A 17,888-nucleotide genomic window follows, 5' to 3' on the forward strand; every position below is an offset into this window, starting at 1 on the left:
CAGACTGATGCGTTTATCAGTGCTCTCAGAGATGCGTTTATCAGTGCTCTCAGACTGATGTGTTTATCAGTGCTCTCAGACTGATGTGTTTATCAGTGCTCTCAGACTGATGTGTTTATCAGTGCTCTCAGAGATGTGTTTATCAGTGCTCTCAGAGATGTGTTTATCAGTGCTCTCAGAGATGTGTTTATCAGTGCTCTCAGACTGATGTGTTTATCAGTGCTCTCAGACTGATGTGTTTATCAGTGCTCTCAGACTGATGGGTTTATCAGTGCTCTCAGACTGATGTGTTTATCAGTGCTCTCAGACTGATGTGTTTATCAGTGCTCTCAGACCGATGTGTTTATCAGTGCTCTCAGACTGATGTGTTTATCAGTGCTCTCAGACTGATGCGTTTATCAGTGCTCTGTCATCCCGACAGACTGATGTGTTTATCAGTGCTCTGTCATCCCGACAGACTGATGTGTTTATCAGTGCTCTCAGAGATGTGTTTATCAGTGCTCTCAGACTGATGTGTTTATCAGTGCTCTCAGAGATGTGTTTATCAGTGCTCTCAGAGATGCGTTTATCAGTGCTCTCAGAGATGTGTTTATCAGTGCTCTCAGAGATGTGTTTATCAGTGCTCTCAGACTGATGTGTTTATCAGTGCTCTCAGAGATGCGTTTATCAGTGCTCTCAGAGATGTGTTTATCAGTGCTCTCAGAGATGTGTTTATCAGTGCTCTCAGAGATGTGTTTATCAGTGCTCTCAGACTGATGTGTTTATCAGTGCTCTCAGACTGATGTGTTTATCAGTGCTCTGTCATCCCGACAGACTGATGTGTTTATCAGTGCTCTGTCATCCCGACAGACTGATGTGTTTATCAGTGCTCTCAGACTGATGTGTTTATCAGTGCTCTCAGACTGATGTGTTTATCAGTGCTCTGTCATCCCGACAGACTGATGTGTTTATCAGTGCTCTGTCATCCCGACAGACTGATGTGTTTATCAGTGCTCTCAGACTGATGTGTTTATCAGTGCTCTCAGAGATGTGTTTATCAGTGATCTCAGACTGATGTGTTTATCAGTGCTCTCAGAGATGTGTTTATCAGTGCTCTCAGAGATGTGTTTATCAGTGCTCTCAGAGATGTGTTTATCAGTGCTCTCAGAGATGTGTTTATCAGTGCTCTCAGACTGATGTGTTTATCAGTGCTCTCAGACTGATGTGTTTATCAGTGCTCTGTCATCCCGACAGACTGATGTGTTTATCAGTGCTCTGTCATCCCGACAGACTGATGTGTTTATCAGTGCTCTCAGACTGATGTGTTTATCAGTGCTCTCAGAGATGTGTTTATCAGTGCTCTCAGACTGATGTGTTTATCAGTGCTCTCAGAGATGTGTTTATCAGTGCTCTCAGAGATGTGTTTATCAGTGCTCTCAGAGATGTGTTTATCAGTGCTCTCAGACTGATGTGTTTATCAGTGCTCTCAGACTGATGCGTTTATCAGTGCTCTCAGAGCTGCTTTGTCAAGTAGAATATTTTCTTCTCCAGACTATGGAAGCGTTTTAATCTCTCAAAGCCAGATATTTTTGTTGTGAAAATCACTAAGTCTAAGGTCTAAATGAAGGGCATGTTGAAGACAACGATATCATCAGGGGGCCAAAGTGATTGGATTTTTAAAACCTTACAAGCATTCTGCTAGTCATGTAGATGGATATACACACTGTAACTAGTCTAGTCATGGATTAATCTACTGTAACTAGTCTAGTCATGGATTAATCTACTGTAACTAGTCTAGTCATGGATTAATCTACTGTAACTAGTCTAGTCATGGATTAATCTACTGTAACTAGTAATGAAATGGTCAGCAGACTGCTAGTCATGGATTAATCTACTGTAACTAGTAATGAAATGGTCAGCAGACTGCTAGTCATGGATTAATCTACTGTAACTAGTAATGAAATGGTCAGCAGACTGCTAGTCATCTACTGTAACTACTGTAACTAGTCTAGTCATGGATTAATCTAGAGTAACTAGTAATGAAATGGTCAGCAGACTGCTAGTCATGGATTAATCTACTGTAACTAGTCTAGTCATGGATTAATCTACAGTAACTAGTAATGAAATGGTCAGCAGACTGCTAGTCATGGATTAATCTACTGTAACTAGTAATGAAATGGTCAGCAGACTGCTAGTCATGGATTAATCTACTGTAACTAGTAATGAAATGGTCAGCAGACTGCTAGTCATGGATTAATCTACTTTAACTAGTAATGAAATGGTCGGCAGACTGCTAGTCATGGATTAATCTACTGTAACTAGTAAAGAAATGGTCGGCATGGTTACACTGTCATGTCTTAACTGTACAGTTCAGGTTAAACTGAAGAGGAACAGAATATTAATAAGATAGTATTTAATGAGGAAGTATAGATACAGACTAGTATAATGAGGTAGTATAGATACAGAATATTATAATGAGGTAGTATAGATACAGACTATTATAATGAGGTAGTATAGATACAGACTATTATAATGAGGTAGTATAGATACAGACTATTATAATGAGGTAGTATAGATACAGACTATTATAATGAGGTAGTATAGATACAGACTATTATAATGAGGTAGTATAGATACAGACTATTATAATGAGGTAGTATATATACAGACTATTATAATGAGGTAGTATAGATACAGACTATTATAATGAGGTAGTATATATACAGACTATTATAATAAGGTAATATAGATACATACTACTATAATGAGGTAGTATAGATACCGACTATTATAATGAGGTAGTATATATACAGACTATTATAATGAGGTAGTATATATACCGAATATTATAATGAGGTAGTATAGATACAGACTATTATAATAAGGTAGTATAGATACAGTCTATTATAATAAGGTAGTATATATACAGACTACTATAATAACGTAGTATATATACAGACTACTATAATAAGGTAATATAGATACATACTACTATAATGAGGTAGTATAGATACCGACTATTATAATGAGGTAGTATAGATACCGACTATTATAATGAGGTAGTATATATACAGACTATTATAATGAGGTAGTATAGATACAGACTATTATAATGAGGTAGTATAGATACAGACTATTATAATGAGGTAGTATAGATGCAGACTATTATAAAGAGGTAGTATATATACAGACTATTATAATGAGGTAGTATAGATACAGACTATTATAATGAGGTAGTATAGATACAGCAGACTATTATAATGAGGTAGTATAGATACAGACTATTATAATGAGGTAGTGTAGATACAGACTATTATAATAAGGTAGTATAGATACAGCAGTCTATTATAATGAGGTAGTATAGATACAGACTATTATAATGAGGTAGTGTAGATACAGACTATTATAATAAGGTAGTATAGATACAGCAGACTATTATAATGAGGTAGTATAGATACAGACTATTATAATAAGGTAGTATAGATACAGCAGTCTATTATAATGAGGTAGTATAGATACAGACTATTATAATAAGGTAGTATAGATACAGCAGACTATTATAATAAGGTACTATATATACAGACTATTATAATGAGGTAGTATAGATACAGCAGACTATTATAATAAGGTACTATATATACAGACTATTATAATGAGGTAGTATAGATACAGCAGACTATTATAATGAGGTAGTATAGATACAGACTATTATAATGAGGTAGCATAGAAACAGACTATTATAATGAGGTACTATAGATACAGCAGACTATTATAATGAGGTAGTATAGATACAGCAGACTATTATAATGAGGTAGTATAGATACAGACTATTATAATGAGGTAGTATAGATACAGACTATTATAATGAGGTAGTATAGAAACAGACTATTATAATGAGGTAGTATAGATACAGCAGACTATTATAATGAGGTAGTATAGATACAGCAGACTATTATAATGAGGTAGTATAGATACAGACTATTATAATGAGGTAGTATAGATACAGACTATTATAATAAGGTAGGATAGATGCAGCAGACTACTATAATAAGGTAGTATAGATACAGACTATTATAATGAGGTAGTATAGATACAGACTATTATAATGAGGTAGTATATATACAGACTATTATAATGAGGTAGTATAGATACAGACTATTATAATGAGGTAGTATAGATACAGACTACTATAATGAGGTAGTATAGATACAGACTATTATAATGAGGTAGTATAGATACAGACTATTATAATGAGGTAGTATAGATACAGACTAATATAATAAGGTAGTATAGATACCGTCTATTATAATAAGGTAGTATAGATATAGACCATTATAATGAGGTACTATAGATGCAGACTAAAGGAGAGCCTGGAAGAGCAGCTACTTGTTGATTGTCTTCTTGTTTGTTGTTTTCTTCCTCATAGGATGTGGACCTGTAATTGTATCCCACTAAAACATGGGTAACAGAGACCTTGAGCTCTATTCAGTCCGTATCGTGGAAGTTCAGCCCTCAACCTCCATTGACATTTAAAGGCAATGTACCTGCGTTGGCAGAGACGCATTCACAGAAAATGCTGCATATGTGTGCTCACTCTGAAATGACCTTTCTGTAGTTTCAGCGATACAGACTGAAGAGGGCCACTTGCCGGTTGTCATTTGGTAGCCTGATTAACTTCAGTCAGTTATTTCTTCAGTCTAGTTTTCTTAGAGTGGATGATTGAGTGGCTTTGTGTAAAAATCCCCCCCATGTCTTCAATCCTAACTGTTTTATTTGGTTCGGCGGTTGTGTTTGTCGTGACGTCACTACCAATACCAGTTTCCTTGAACGTCTATTGACCCACTCTATGTCCCAAATGTCTCCCTGTTCCCTATATAGGGCTCTGGTCTAAGGTAGTGTACTATATAGGGCTCTGGTCTAAGGTAGTGTACTATATAGGGCTCTGGTCTAAGGTAGTGTACTATATAGGGCTCTGGTCTAAGGTAGTGTACTATATAGGGCTCTGGTCTAAGGTAGTTCCCTATATAGGGCTCTGGTCTAAAGTAGTGTACTATATAGGGCTCTGGTCTAAAGTAGTGCCCTATATAGGGAACAAGTTGTGTTACTACCATAGGGCTCTGGTCTAAAGTAGTGCACTATATAGGCTCTGGTCTAAAGTAGTGCACTATTTAGGCCTCTGGTTTAAAGTAGTGCACTATTTAGGGCTCTGGTCTAAAGTAGTGCACTATATAGGGCTCTGGTCTAAAGTAGTGCACTATTTAGGGCTCTGGTCTAAAGTAGTGCACTATATAGGGCTCTGGTCTAAAGTATTGCACTATATAGGGCTCTGGTCTAAAGTAGTGCACTATATAGGGCTCTGGTCAAAAGTAGTGCACTATTTAGGGCTCTGGTCTAAAGTAGTACACTATATAGGGCTCTGGTCTAAAGTAGTGCACTATATAGGGCTCTGGTTAAAAGTAGTGCACTATATAGGGCTCTGGTTAAAAGTAGTGCAATATTTAGGGCTCTGGTCTAAAGTAGTGCACTATATAGGGCTCTGGTTAAAAGTAGTGCACTATTTAGGGCTCTGGTCTAAAGTAGTGCACTATATAGGGCTCTGGTTAAAAGTAGTGCACTATTTAGGGCCCTGGTCTAAAGTAGTGCACTATTTAGGGCTCTGGTCTAAAGTAGTACACTATTTAGGGCTCTGGTCTAAAGTACTTCACTATATAGGGCTCTGGTCTAAAGTAGTGTACTATATAGGGCTCTGGTCTAAAGTAGTGCACTATTTAGGGCTCTGGTCTAAAGTAGTGCACTATATAGGGCTCTGGTCTAAAGTAGTGCACTATTTCGGGCATAGGGTGCCATTTGGGATGCATTCACAGTGTCTCCCTTCCCTCTAGTTGTTGACGTGATTGTCCTGCTTCACGCTGGGGTATTGATCATGGTTCCACTCAGGTCCTCCTGATCTAACGACTATTAATTAAGACCGTCATCTTCAGACCTCTCATCTAGTGGCTCTGTTGTCTGACTGTTTCACTCATTTCATCTAGTGGCTCTGTTGTCTGGCTGTTTCACTCATTTCATCTAGTGGCTCTGTTGTCTGACTGTTTCACTCATTTCATCTAGTGGCTCTGTTGTCTGACTGTTTCACTCATTTCATCTAGTGGCTCTGTTGTCTGACTTTCACTCATTTCATCTAGTGGCTCTGTTGTCAGACTGTTTCATCATTTCATCTAGTGGCTCTGTTGTCTGACTGTTTCACTCATTTCATCTAGTGGCTCTGTTGTCTGAATGTTTCACTCATTTCATCTAGTGGCTCTGTTGTCTGACTTTCACTCATTTCATCTAGTGGCTCTGTTGTCAGACTGTTTCATCATTTCATCTAGTGGCTCTGTTGTCTGGCTGTTTCACTCATTTCATCTAGTGGCTCTGTTGTCTGACTGTTTCACTCATTTCATCTAGTGGCTCTGTTGTCAGACTGTTTCACTCATTTCATCTAGTGGCTCTGTTGTCAGACTGTTTCATCATTTCATCTAGTGGCTCTGTTGCCTGACTGTTTCACTCATTTCATCTAGTGGCTCTGTTGTCTGACTGTTTCACTCATTTCATCTAGTGGCTCTGTTGTCAGACTGTTTCACTCATTTCATCTAGTGGCTCTGTTGTCAGGCTGTTTCACTCATTTCATCTAGTGGCTCTGTTGTCTGACTTTCACTCATTTCATCTAGTGGCTCTGTTGTCTGGCTGTTTCACTCATTTCATCTAGTGGCTCTGTTGTCTGACTGTTTCACTCATTTCATCTAGTGGCTCTGTTGTCAGACTGTTTCACTCATTTTCTGACCTCTGAAAACGGCTTGTTGTTGTCGTCGTTATGTGTCCTAAAACCATTACCTTTATAAATAGTCTGCGTCGAAGACCAGGTTACCTGGAAATTACGTTACTCATTTCCGGCACTCAGCTGCCATGGCAACAACAGTGGTCTCCAAGAGAGAGAATTTTGGTTAAATAAGAGAGAATGATGTGTGGCTTTTTCACCAGCTGTTGGAAGAGAACACTGTTCCTCCTCCTTACCATGTCATGCCTTTATTATAGACGTAAAGGCTGTTCCTCCTCCTTACCATGTCATGTCTTTATTATAGACGTAAAGGCTGTTCCTCCTCCTTACCATGTCATGCCTTTATTATAGACGTAAAGGCTGTTCCTCCTCCTTACCATGTCATGCCTTTATTATAGACGTAAAGGTTCCTCCTCCTTACCATGTCATGTCTTTATTATAGACGTAAAGGCTGTTCCTCCTCCTTACCATGTCATGCCTTTATTATAGAGGTAAAGGCTGTTCCTCCTCCTTACCATGTCATGCCTTTATTATAGACGTAAAGGCTGTTCCTCCTCCTTACCATGTCATGCCTTTATTATAGACGTAAAGGTTCCTCCTCCTTACCATGTCATGTCTTTATTATAGACGTAAAGGCTGTTCCTCCTCCTTACCATGTCATGCCTTTATTATAGAGGTAAAGGCTGTTCCTCCTCCTTACCATGTCATGTCTTTATTATAGACGTAAAGGCTGTTCCTCCTCCTTACCACGTCATGCCTTTATTATAGACGTAAAGGCTGTTCCTCCTCCTTACCATGTCATGTCTTTATTATAGACGTAAAGGCTGTTCCTCCTCCTTACCATGTCATGCCTTTATTATAGACGTAAAGGCTGTTCCTCCTCCTTACCATGTCATGCCTTTATTATAGACGTAAAGGCTGTTCCTCCTCCTTACCATGTCATGTCTTTATTATAGACGTAAAGGCTGTTCCTCCTCCTTACCATGTCATGCCTTTATTATAGACGTAAAGGCTGTTCCTCCTCCTTACCATGTCATGCCTTTATTATAGACGTAAAGGCTGTTCCTCCTCCTTACCATGTCATGCCTTTATTATAGAGGTAAAGGCTGTTCCTCCTCCTTACCATGTCATGCCTTTATTATAGACATAAAGGCTGTTCCTCCTCCTTACCATGTCATGCCTTTATTATAGACGTAAAGGCTGTTCCTCCTCCTTACCATGTCATGCCTTTATTATAGACGTAAAGGCTGTTCCTCCTCCTTACCATGTCATGCCTTTATTATAGAGGTAAAGGCTGTTCCTCCTCCTTACCATGTCATGTCTTTATTATAGACGTAAAGGCTGTTCCTCCTCCTTACCATGTCATGCCTTTATTATAGACGTAAAGGCTGTTCCTCCTCCTTACCATGTCATGCCTTTATTATAGACGTAAAGGCTGTTCCTCCTTACCATGTCATGCCTTTATTATAGACGTAAAGGCTGTTCCTCCCCCTTACCATGTCATGCCTTTATTATAGACGTAAAGGCTGTTCCTCCTCCTTACCATGTCATGTCTTTATTATAGACGTAAAGGCTGTTCCTCCTCCTTACCATGTCATGCCTTTATTATAGACGTAAAGGCTGTTCCTCCTCCTTACCATGTCATGCCTTTATTATAAAGGTAAAGGCTGTTCCTCCTCCTTACCATGTCATGCCTTTATTATAGACGTAAAGGCTGCTGAAGACATTAGCCGTGTTTACAGATCACTACAGTCGGTAGGAGAGAGAGAGAGATGAGGAGAGGGAGAGGACTGAGACAGGGAGAGAATAAGAGAGAGAGGGATGGTGAGAGGAGACAGTCCTTCAGTCCTCTCCTCCTCTAATACTATCTGACAGACCTCCCTAGAGGGATGGAGCAGCCTGGTAACCACTGTACTGTAAAACACTTAATGACCACCTCTACTGTCACTGGTATAGAGGGATGGAGTCCCCTCTACTGGTATAGAGGGATGGAGTCCCCTCTACTGGTATAGAGGGATGGAGTCCCCTCTACTGGTATAGAGGGATGGAGTCCCCTCTACTGGTATAGAGGGATGGAGTCCCCTCTACTGGTATAGAGGGATGGAGTCCCCTCTACTGGTATAGAGGGATGGAGTCCCCTCTACTGGTATAGAGGGATGGAGTCACCTCTACTGGTATAGAGGGATGGAGTCACCTCTACTGGTATAGAGGGATGGAGTCCCCTCTACTGTAACTGGTATAGAGGGATGAAGTCACCTCTACTGGTATAGAGGGATGGAGTCCCCTCTACTGGTATAGAGGGATGGAGTCCCCTCTACTGGTATAGAGGGATGGAGCAGCCTGGTAACCACTGTACTGTAAAACACTTAATGACCACCTCTACTGTCACTGGTATAGAGGGATGGAGTCCCCTCTACTGTAACTGGTATAGAGGGATGGAGTCCCCTCTACTGTAACTGGTATAGAGGGATGGAGCAGCCTGGTAACCACTGTACTGTACAACACTTAATGACCACCTCTACTGTCACTGGTACAGAGGGATGGAGTCACCTCTACTGTCACTGGTATAGAGGGATGGAGTCATCTCGACTGTCACTGGTATAGAGGGATGGAGTCATCTCTACTGTCACTGGTATAGAGGGATGGAGGCCCCTCTACTGGTATAGAGGGATGGAATCACCTCTACTGGTATAGAGGGATGGAGTCACCTCTACTGGTATAGAGGGATGGAGTCACCTCTACTGGTATAGAGGGATGGAGTCCCCTCTACTGGTATAGAGGGATGGAGTCACCTCTACTGTCACTGGTATAGAGTGATGGAGTCACCTCTACTGTCACTGGTATAGATGGATGGAGTCCCTTCTACTGGTATAGAGGGATGGAGTCCCCTCTACTGGTATAAAGGGATGGAGTCCCCTCTACTGGTATAGAGGGATGGAGTCCCCTCTACTGGTATAGAGGGATGGAGTCCCCTCTACTGGTATAGAGGGATGGAGTCCCCTCTACTGGTATAGAGGGATGGAGTCCCCTCTACTGGTATAGAGGGATGGAGTCACCTACTGGTATAGAGGGATGGAGTCCCCTCTACTGTAACTGGTATAGAGGGATGAAGTCACCTCTACTGGTATAGAGGGATGGAGTCCCCTCTACTGGTATAGAGGGATGGAGTCCCCTCTACTGGTATAGAGGGATGGAGCAGCCTGGTAACCACTGTACTGTAAAACACTTAATGACCACCTCTACTGTCACTGGTATAGAGGGATGGAGTCCCCTCTACTGTAACTGGTATAGAGGGATGGAGTCCCCTCTACTGTAACTGGTATAGAGGGATGGAGCAGCCTGGTAACCACTGTACTGTACAACACTTAATGACCACCTCTACTGTCACTGGTACAGAGGGATGGAGTCACCTCTACTGTCACTGGTATAGAGGGATGGAGTCATCTCGACTGTCACTGGTATAGAGGGATGGAGTCATCTCTACTGTCACTGGTATAGAGGGATGGAGGCCCCTCTACTGGTATAGAGGGATGGAATCACCTCTACTGGTATAGAGGGATGGAGTCACCTCTACTGGTATAGAGGGATGGAGTCACCTCTACTGGTATAGAGGGATGGAGTCCCCTCTACTGGTATAGAGGGATGGAGTCACCTCTACTGTCACTGGTATAGAGTGATGGAGTCACCTCTACTGTCACTGGTATAGATGGATGGAGTCCCTTCTACTGGTATAGAGGGATGGAGTCCCCTCTACTGGTATAAAGGGATGGAGTCCCCTCTACTGGTATAGAGGGATGGAGTCCCCTCTACTGGTATAGAGGGATGGAGTCCCCTCTACTGGTATAGAGGGATGGAGTCCCCTCTACTGGTATAGAGGGATGGAGTCACCTCTACTGGTATAGAGGGATGGAGTCACCTCTACTGTCACTGGTATAGAGGGATGGAGTCACCTCTACTGTCACTGGTATAGAGGGATGGAGTCACCTCTACTGGTATAGAGGGATGGAATCCCCTCTACTGGTATAGAGGGATGGAGTCCCCTCTACTGGTATAGAGGGATGGAGTCCCCTCTACTGGTATAGAGGGATGGAGTCACCTCTAATAGGATGGTGTGTATAGACAGTATAGACAGTAGTTATATAGGGTGGTGTGTATAGACAGTAGTTATATAGGATGGTGTGTATAGACAGTATAGACAGTAGTTAAACAGGATGGTGTGTATAGTCAGTAGTTATATAGGATGGTGTGTATAGACAGTATAGACAGTAGTTATATAGGGTGGTGTGTATAGACAGTAGTTATATAGGATGGTGTGTATAGACAGTATAGACAGTAGTTAAACAGGATGGTGTGTATAGTCAGTAGTTATATAGGATGGTGTGTATAGACAGTATAGACAGTAGTTATATAGGATGGTGTGTATAGACAGTAGTTATATAGGATGGTGTGTATAGACAGTAGTTATAAAGGATGGTGTGTAGAGACAGTAGTTATATGGGATGGTGTGTATAGACAGTAGTTATATGGGATGGTGTGTATAGACAGTAGTTATATAGGATGGTGTGTATAGACAGTAGTTATATAGGATGGTGTGTATAGACAGTAGTTATATAAGATGGTGTGTATAGACAGTATAGACAGTAGTTATATAAGATGGTGTGTAGAGACAGTAGTTATATGGGATGGTGTGTATAGACAGTAGTTATATAAGATGGTGTGTATAGACAGTAGTTATATAGGATGGTGTGTATAGACAGTAGTTATATAAGATGGTGTGTATAGACAGTATAGACAGTAGTTATATAGGATGGTGTGTATAGACAGTAGTAATATAGGTTGGTGTGTATAGACAGTATAGACAGTAGTTATATAGGATGGTGTGTAGAGACAGTAGTTATATGGGATGGTGTGTAGAGACAGTAGTTATACAGGATGGTGTGTATAGACAGTAGTTATATAGGATGGTGTGTATAGACAGTAGTTATATAGGATGGTGTGTATAGACAGTAGTTATCTAAGATTTTGTGTATAGACAGTATAGACAGTAGTAATATAGGATGGTGTGTATAGACAGTAGTTATTTGGGATGGTGTGTATAGACATTATAGACAGTAGTAATATAGGATGGTGTGTATAGACAGTATAGACAGTAGTTATATAGGATGGTGTGTATAGACAGTATAGACAGTAGTTATATAGGATGGTGTGTATAGACAGTAGTTATTTGGGATGGTGTGTATAGACAGTATAGACAGTAGAAATATAGGATGGTGTGTATAGACAGTATAGACAGTAGTTATATAGGATGGTGTGTATAGACAGTAGTTATATAGGATGGTGTGTATAGACAGTAGTTATATAGGATGGTGTGTATAGACAGTAGTTCTATAGGATGGTGTGTATAGACAGTAGTTCTATAGGATGTTGTGTATAGACAGTAGTTATATAGGATGGTGTGTATTGACAGTATAGACAGTAGTTATATAGGATGGTGTGTATAGACAGTATAGACAGTAGTTATAATAGGATGGTGTATATAGACAGTAGTTATATAGGATGGTGTGTAGAGACAGTAGTTATATAGGATGGTGTGTATTGACAGTATAGACAGTAGTTATATAGGATGGTGTATATAGACAGTAGTTATATAGGATGGTGTGTATAGACAGTAGTTATATAGGATGGTGTGTATAGACAGTATATACAGTAGTTATATAGGATGGTGTGTATATACAGTAGTTATATAGGATGGTGTGTTTAGACAGTAGTTATATAGGATGGTGTGTATTGACAGTATAGACAGTAGTTATATAGGATGGTGTGTATAGACAGTATAGACAGTAGTTATATAGGATGGTGTGTATAGACAGTAGTTATATAGGATGGTGTATATAGACAGTAGTTATATAGGATGGTGTGTAGAGACAGTAGTTATATAGGATGGTGTGTATAGACAGTAGTTATATAGGATGGTGTGTATAGACAGTATACACAGTAGTTATATAGGATGGTGTGTATATACAGTAGTTATATAGGATGGTGTGTATAGACAGTAGTTATATAGGATGGTGTGTATTGACAGTATATACAGTAGTTATATAGGATGGTGTGTATAGACAGTATAGACAGTAGTTATATAAGATGGTGTGTATAGACAGTAGTTATATAGGATGGTGTGTATAGACAGTAGTTATATAGGGTGGTGTGTATAGACAGTAGTTATATAGGATGGTGTGTATAGAGAGTAGTTATATAGGATGGTGTGTATAGACAGTAGTTATATAGGATGGTGTGTTTAGACAGTAGTTATATAGGATGGTGTGTTTAGACAGTATAGACAGTAGTTATATACGATGGTGTGTATAGACAGTAGTTCTATAGGATGGTGTGTATAGACAGTAGTTCTATAGGATGGTGTGTATAGACAGTAGTTATATAGGATGGTGTGTATAGACAGTAGTTCTATAGGATGGTGTGTATAGACAGTAGTTATATAGTATGGTGTGTATAGACAATAGTTATATAGGATGGTGTGTATAGACAGTAGTTATATAGGATGGTGTGTATAGACAGTATAGACAGTAGTTATATAGGATGGTGTGTATAGACAGTAGTTCTATAGGATGGTGTGTATAGACAGTAGTTATATAGGATGGTGTGTATAGACAGTTGTTATATAGGATAGTGTGTATTGACAGTATAGACAGTAGTTATATAGGATGGTGTGTATAGACAGTAGTTATATAGGATGGTGTGTATAGACAGTATAGACAGTAGTTATATAGGATGGTGTGTATAGACAGTAGTTTTATGGGATGGTGTGTATAGACAGTAGTTATATAGGATGGTGTGTATAGACAGTAGTTATACAGGATGGTGTGTATTGACAGTAGTTCTATAGGATGGTGTGTATAGACAGTTGTTATATAGGATGGTGTGTATAGACAGTAGTAATATAGGATGGTGTGTATAGACAGTATAGACAGTAGTTATATAGGATGGTGTGTATAGACAGTAGTAATATAGGATGGTGTGTATAGACAGTAGTTATATAGGGTGGTGTGTATAGAGAGTAGTTATATAGGATGGTGTGTATAGACAGTAGTTATATAGGATGGTGTGTATAGACAGTAGTTATATGCGATGGTGTGTATAGACAGTAGTTATATAGGATGGTGTGTATAGACAGTAGTTATACAGGATGGTGTGTATAGACAGTAGTTCTATAGGATGGTGTGTATAGACAGTTGTTATATAGGATGGTGTGTATAGACAGTAGTTATATAGGATGGTGTGTATAGACAGTAGTTATATAGGATGGTGTGTATAGACAGTATATACAGTAGTTATATAGGATAGTGTGTATAGACAGTAGTTCTATAGGATGGAGTGTATAGACAGTAGTTATATAGGATGGTGTGTATAGACAGTTGTTATACAGGATGGTGTGTATAGACAGTAGTTATATAGGGTGGTGTGTATAGACAGTAGTTATATAGGATGGTGTGTATAGACAGTATATACAGTAGTTATATAGGATAGTGTGTATAGACAGTAGTTCTATAGGATGGAGTGTATAGACAGTAGTTATATAGGATGGTGTGTATAGACAGTAGTTATATAGGATGGTGTGTATAGACAGTAGTTATAAAGGATGGTGTGTATAGACAGTAGTTATATAGGATGGTGTGTATAGACAGTATAGACAGCAGTTATATAGGATGGTGTGTATAGACAGTAGTTATATAGGATGGTGTGTATAGACAGTATAGACAGTAGTTATATAGGATGGTGTGTATAGACAGTATATACAGTAGTTATATAGGATGGTGTGTATAGACAGTAGTTATATAGGATGGTGTGTATAGACAGTAGTTATATAGGATGGTGTGTATAGACAGTAGTTTATAGGATGGTGTGTATAGACAGTAGTTATTTGGGATGGTGTGTAAAAACAGTATAGACAGTGGTAATATAGGATGGTGTGTTTAGACAGTATAGACAGTAGTTATATAGAATGGTGTAGAGACTGATGGTAACCGTGGGTTACAGTATTAGGGCTGATGGTGACAGTGGGTTATAGTATTAGGGCTGATGGTAACCATGGGTTACAGTATTAGGGCTGATGGTAACAGAGGGTTATAGTATTACGGCTGATGGTGACAGTGGGTTACAGTAGCATGGCTGATGTTGTCCGTGGGTTACAGTATTAGGGCTGATGGTGACCGTGGGTTATAGTATTAGGGCTGATGGTAACCATGGGTTACAGTATTTTGGCTCATGGTAACCGTGGGTTACAGTATTAGGGCTGATGGTAACCGTGGGTTACAGTATTAGGGCTCATGGTAACAGTGGGTTACAGTATTAGGGCTGATGGTGACCGTGGGTTACAGTATTAGGGTTGATGGTAACCGTGGGTTACAGTATTAGGGCTGATGGTAACCGTGAGTTACAGTATTAGGGCTGATGGTAACAGAGGGTTATAGTATTAGGGCTGATGGTAACAGTGGGTTACATTATTAGGGCTGATGGTAACCGTGGGTTACAGTATTAGGGCTGATGGTAACCGTGGGTTACAGTATTAGGGCTGATGGTAACCGTGGGTTACAGTATTAGGGTTGAGCAGTTGCAGCAATGCTGAGCAACAGTTGAACTTCTAAAGTCTTTCTATCTATTGTCTCTGTGCCTGTCTTAGTCACCCTAAACCAACAGTCTTGAGTTTACAGCCAGGAAAAATACGCCTATGTTGTTCTGACTGTAGTCTTCTCTTTGTCTCTTCTCTCTCTCAGTGGCTCCAGGGAGTGACCACCGTCATCACCCCCAGGGAGAGGACTCTGAAACGGGGGACAGATCCAGCTCACAGGCCCTCCGATCACAAGCAGCCACACTACTACTGGCCTTGGTGTTGACTTCACTACTGACGACACGACATGTACCTAGCTAGCTGTGACACCATCAGCCCTCTGCTCTGACCCCTCCAACACTTTCATTTCCCTGTTATCTGAGGAAAGGAAATGAAGAGGAACCGTCTGAAGTGAGAGAGGGTAAACAGAACCTCTAGACGTTCTAGAACTTGAACTGTGTCTGAGTTCTAGAAGGAGACAGGGGATGATGTCAGACAGGAAGAGGATATCAATGGAAACAGAAACCCACTGACCTGTGAGGATAAAGAAGTACACATTATAACACTGTGTTTCTAGTATGGAGACAATCATATATATATTTCCAGTAGGGAGAACAAGTATTTGATACACTGCCGATTTTGCAGGTTTTCCTACTTACAAAGCATGTAGAGGTCTGTAATTTTTATCATAGGTACACTATCTAAATCTAAAACAAAAATCCAGAAAATCACATTGTATGATTTTAAAGTAATTAATTTGCATTTTATTGCATGACATAAGTATTTGATCAACTACCAACCAGTATGAATTCCGGCTCTCACAGACCTGTTAGTTTTTCTTTAAGAAGCCCTCCTGTTCTCCACTCATTACCTGTATTAACTGCACCTGTTTGAACTCGTTACCTGTATAAAATACACTGTGATAAATTACAGACCTCTACATGCTTTGTAAGTAGGAAAACCTGCAAAACCGTCAGTGTATCAAATCCTTGTTCTCCCCACTGTATCTACCTGACTATACCCGACAGTTTCACTAACAACCCAATACTGAGGAATTCCACAAGGCTACTGTCTCTGCCCTGAAATACTCCCCTCCTCTTGAAATGTTTTTGTATCATGTGAAAAAGTGAACATTTTTATTATTCTATTTCATTGATAATATATACTACCTTTCAACAGTTTGGGGTCACTAAGAAATGTCCTTGTTTTTGAAAGAAAAGCAAAACAAAATTGAAATAATTAAAATAATATCAAATTGATCAGAAATACCGTGTAGACATGTTGTAAATGACTGTAAATGTTGTAAATGACTATTGTAGCTGGAAACAGCTGATTTTTAATGGAATATCGACATAGGCGTACAGAGGCCCATTATCAGCAACCATCACTCCTGTGTTCCAGTGGCACGTTGTGTTAGCTAATCCAAGTTGATCATTAGAAAACCCTTTTGCAAATATGTTAGCACAGCTGAAATCTGCTGTTCTGATAAAATAATCAATAAAACTGTCCTTCTTTAGACTAGTTGAGTATCTGGAGCATCAGCATTTGTGGATTCGATTACAGGCTCAAAATGGCCAGAAACAAATAACTTTCTTCTGAAACTCATCAGTCTATTCTTGTTCTGAGAAATGAAGACTATTCCATGCGATAAATTGCCAAGAAACTGAAGATCTCGTACAACGCTGTGTACTACTCCCTTCACAGAACAGCGCAAACTGTCTCTAACCAGAATAGAAAGAGGAGTGGGAGGCCCCGGTGCACAACTGAGCCAGAGGACAAGTACATTAGTGTCTAGTTTGAGAAACAGATGCCTCACAAGTCCTCAACTGGCAGCTTCATTAAATAGTACCCACAAAACACCAGTCTCAACGTCAACAGTAAAGAGGCGACTCCGGGATGCCGGCCTTCATCATGTATCATGTACCCTGTCTCCCTCTCTCTTTAAATATAGTTCCTCCATCATGTAGTGGTACCATGTACCCTGTCTCCCTCTCTCTTTAAATATAGTTCCTCCATCATGTAGCGGTACCATGTACCCTGTCTCCCTCTCTCTTTAAATATAGTTCCTCCATCATGTAGTGGTACCATGTACCCTGTCTCCCTCTCTCTTTAAATATAGTTCCTCCATCATGTATCATGTACCATGTACCCTGTCTCCCTCTCTCTTTAAATATAGTTCCTCCATCATGTAGCGGTACCATGTACCCTGTCTCCCTCTCTCTTTAAATATAGTTCCTCCATCATGTACCATGTACCCTGTCTCCCTCTCTCTTTAAATATAGTTCCTCCATCATGTAGCGGTACCATGTACCCTGTCTCCCTCTCTCTTTAAATATAGTTCCTCCATCATGTAGCGGTACCATGTACCCTGTCTCCCTCTCTCTTTAAATATAGTTCCTCCATCATGTAGCGGTACCATGTACCCTGTCTCCCTCTCTCTTTAAATATAGTTCCTCCATCATGTAGCGGTAC

The 17,888-nt window shown here is 40.0% G+C and overlaps 1 protein-coding gene across 1 annotated transcript in view; it reads left to right on the plus strand.

Moving 5' to 3' along the window:
• LOC149975351 (glypican-5-like) overlaps positions 1-16,937 on the plus strand; it is a 269,642-nt gene extending 252,705 nt beyond the window's left edge. The window contains exon 8 of the mRNA XM_090206941.1: positions 15,583-16,937. Within this exon, the coding sequence (XP_090063067.1) occupies positions 15,583-15,737 (155 nt within the window). The 3' untranslated portion in view covers positions 15,738-16,937. The remainder of the gene's footprint in view (positions 1-15,582) is intronic.
• Positions 16,938-17,888: the final 951 nt, after the last annotated feature.

The sequence above is a fragment of the Oncorhynchus mykiss genome, chromosome 18 (assembly GCF_057628025.1).
Source record: "Oncorhynchus mykiss isolate SJ-2025 chromosome 18, ASM5762802v1, whole genome shotgun sequence".
NCBI classification, from domain to species: Eukaryota; Metazoa; Chordata; class Actinopteri; order Salmoniformes; family Salmonidae; genus Oncorhynchus; species Oncorhynchus mykiss.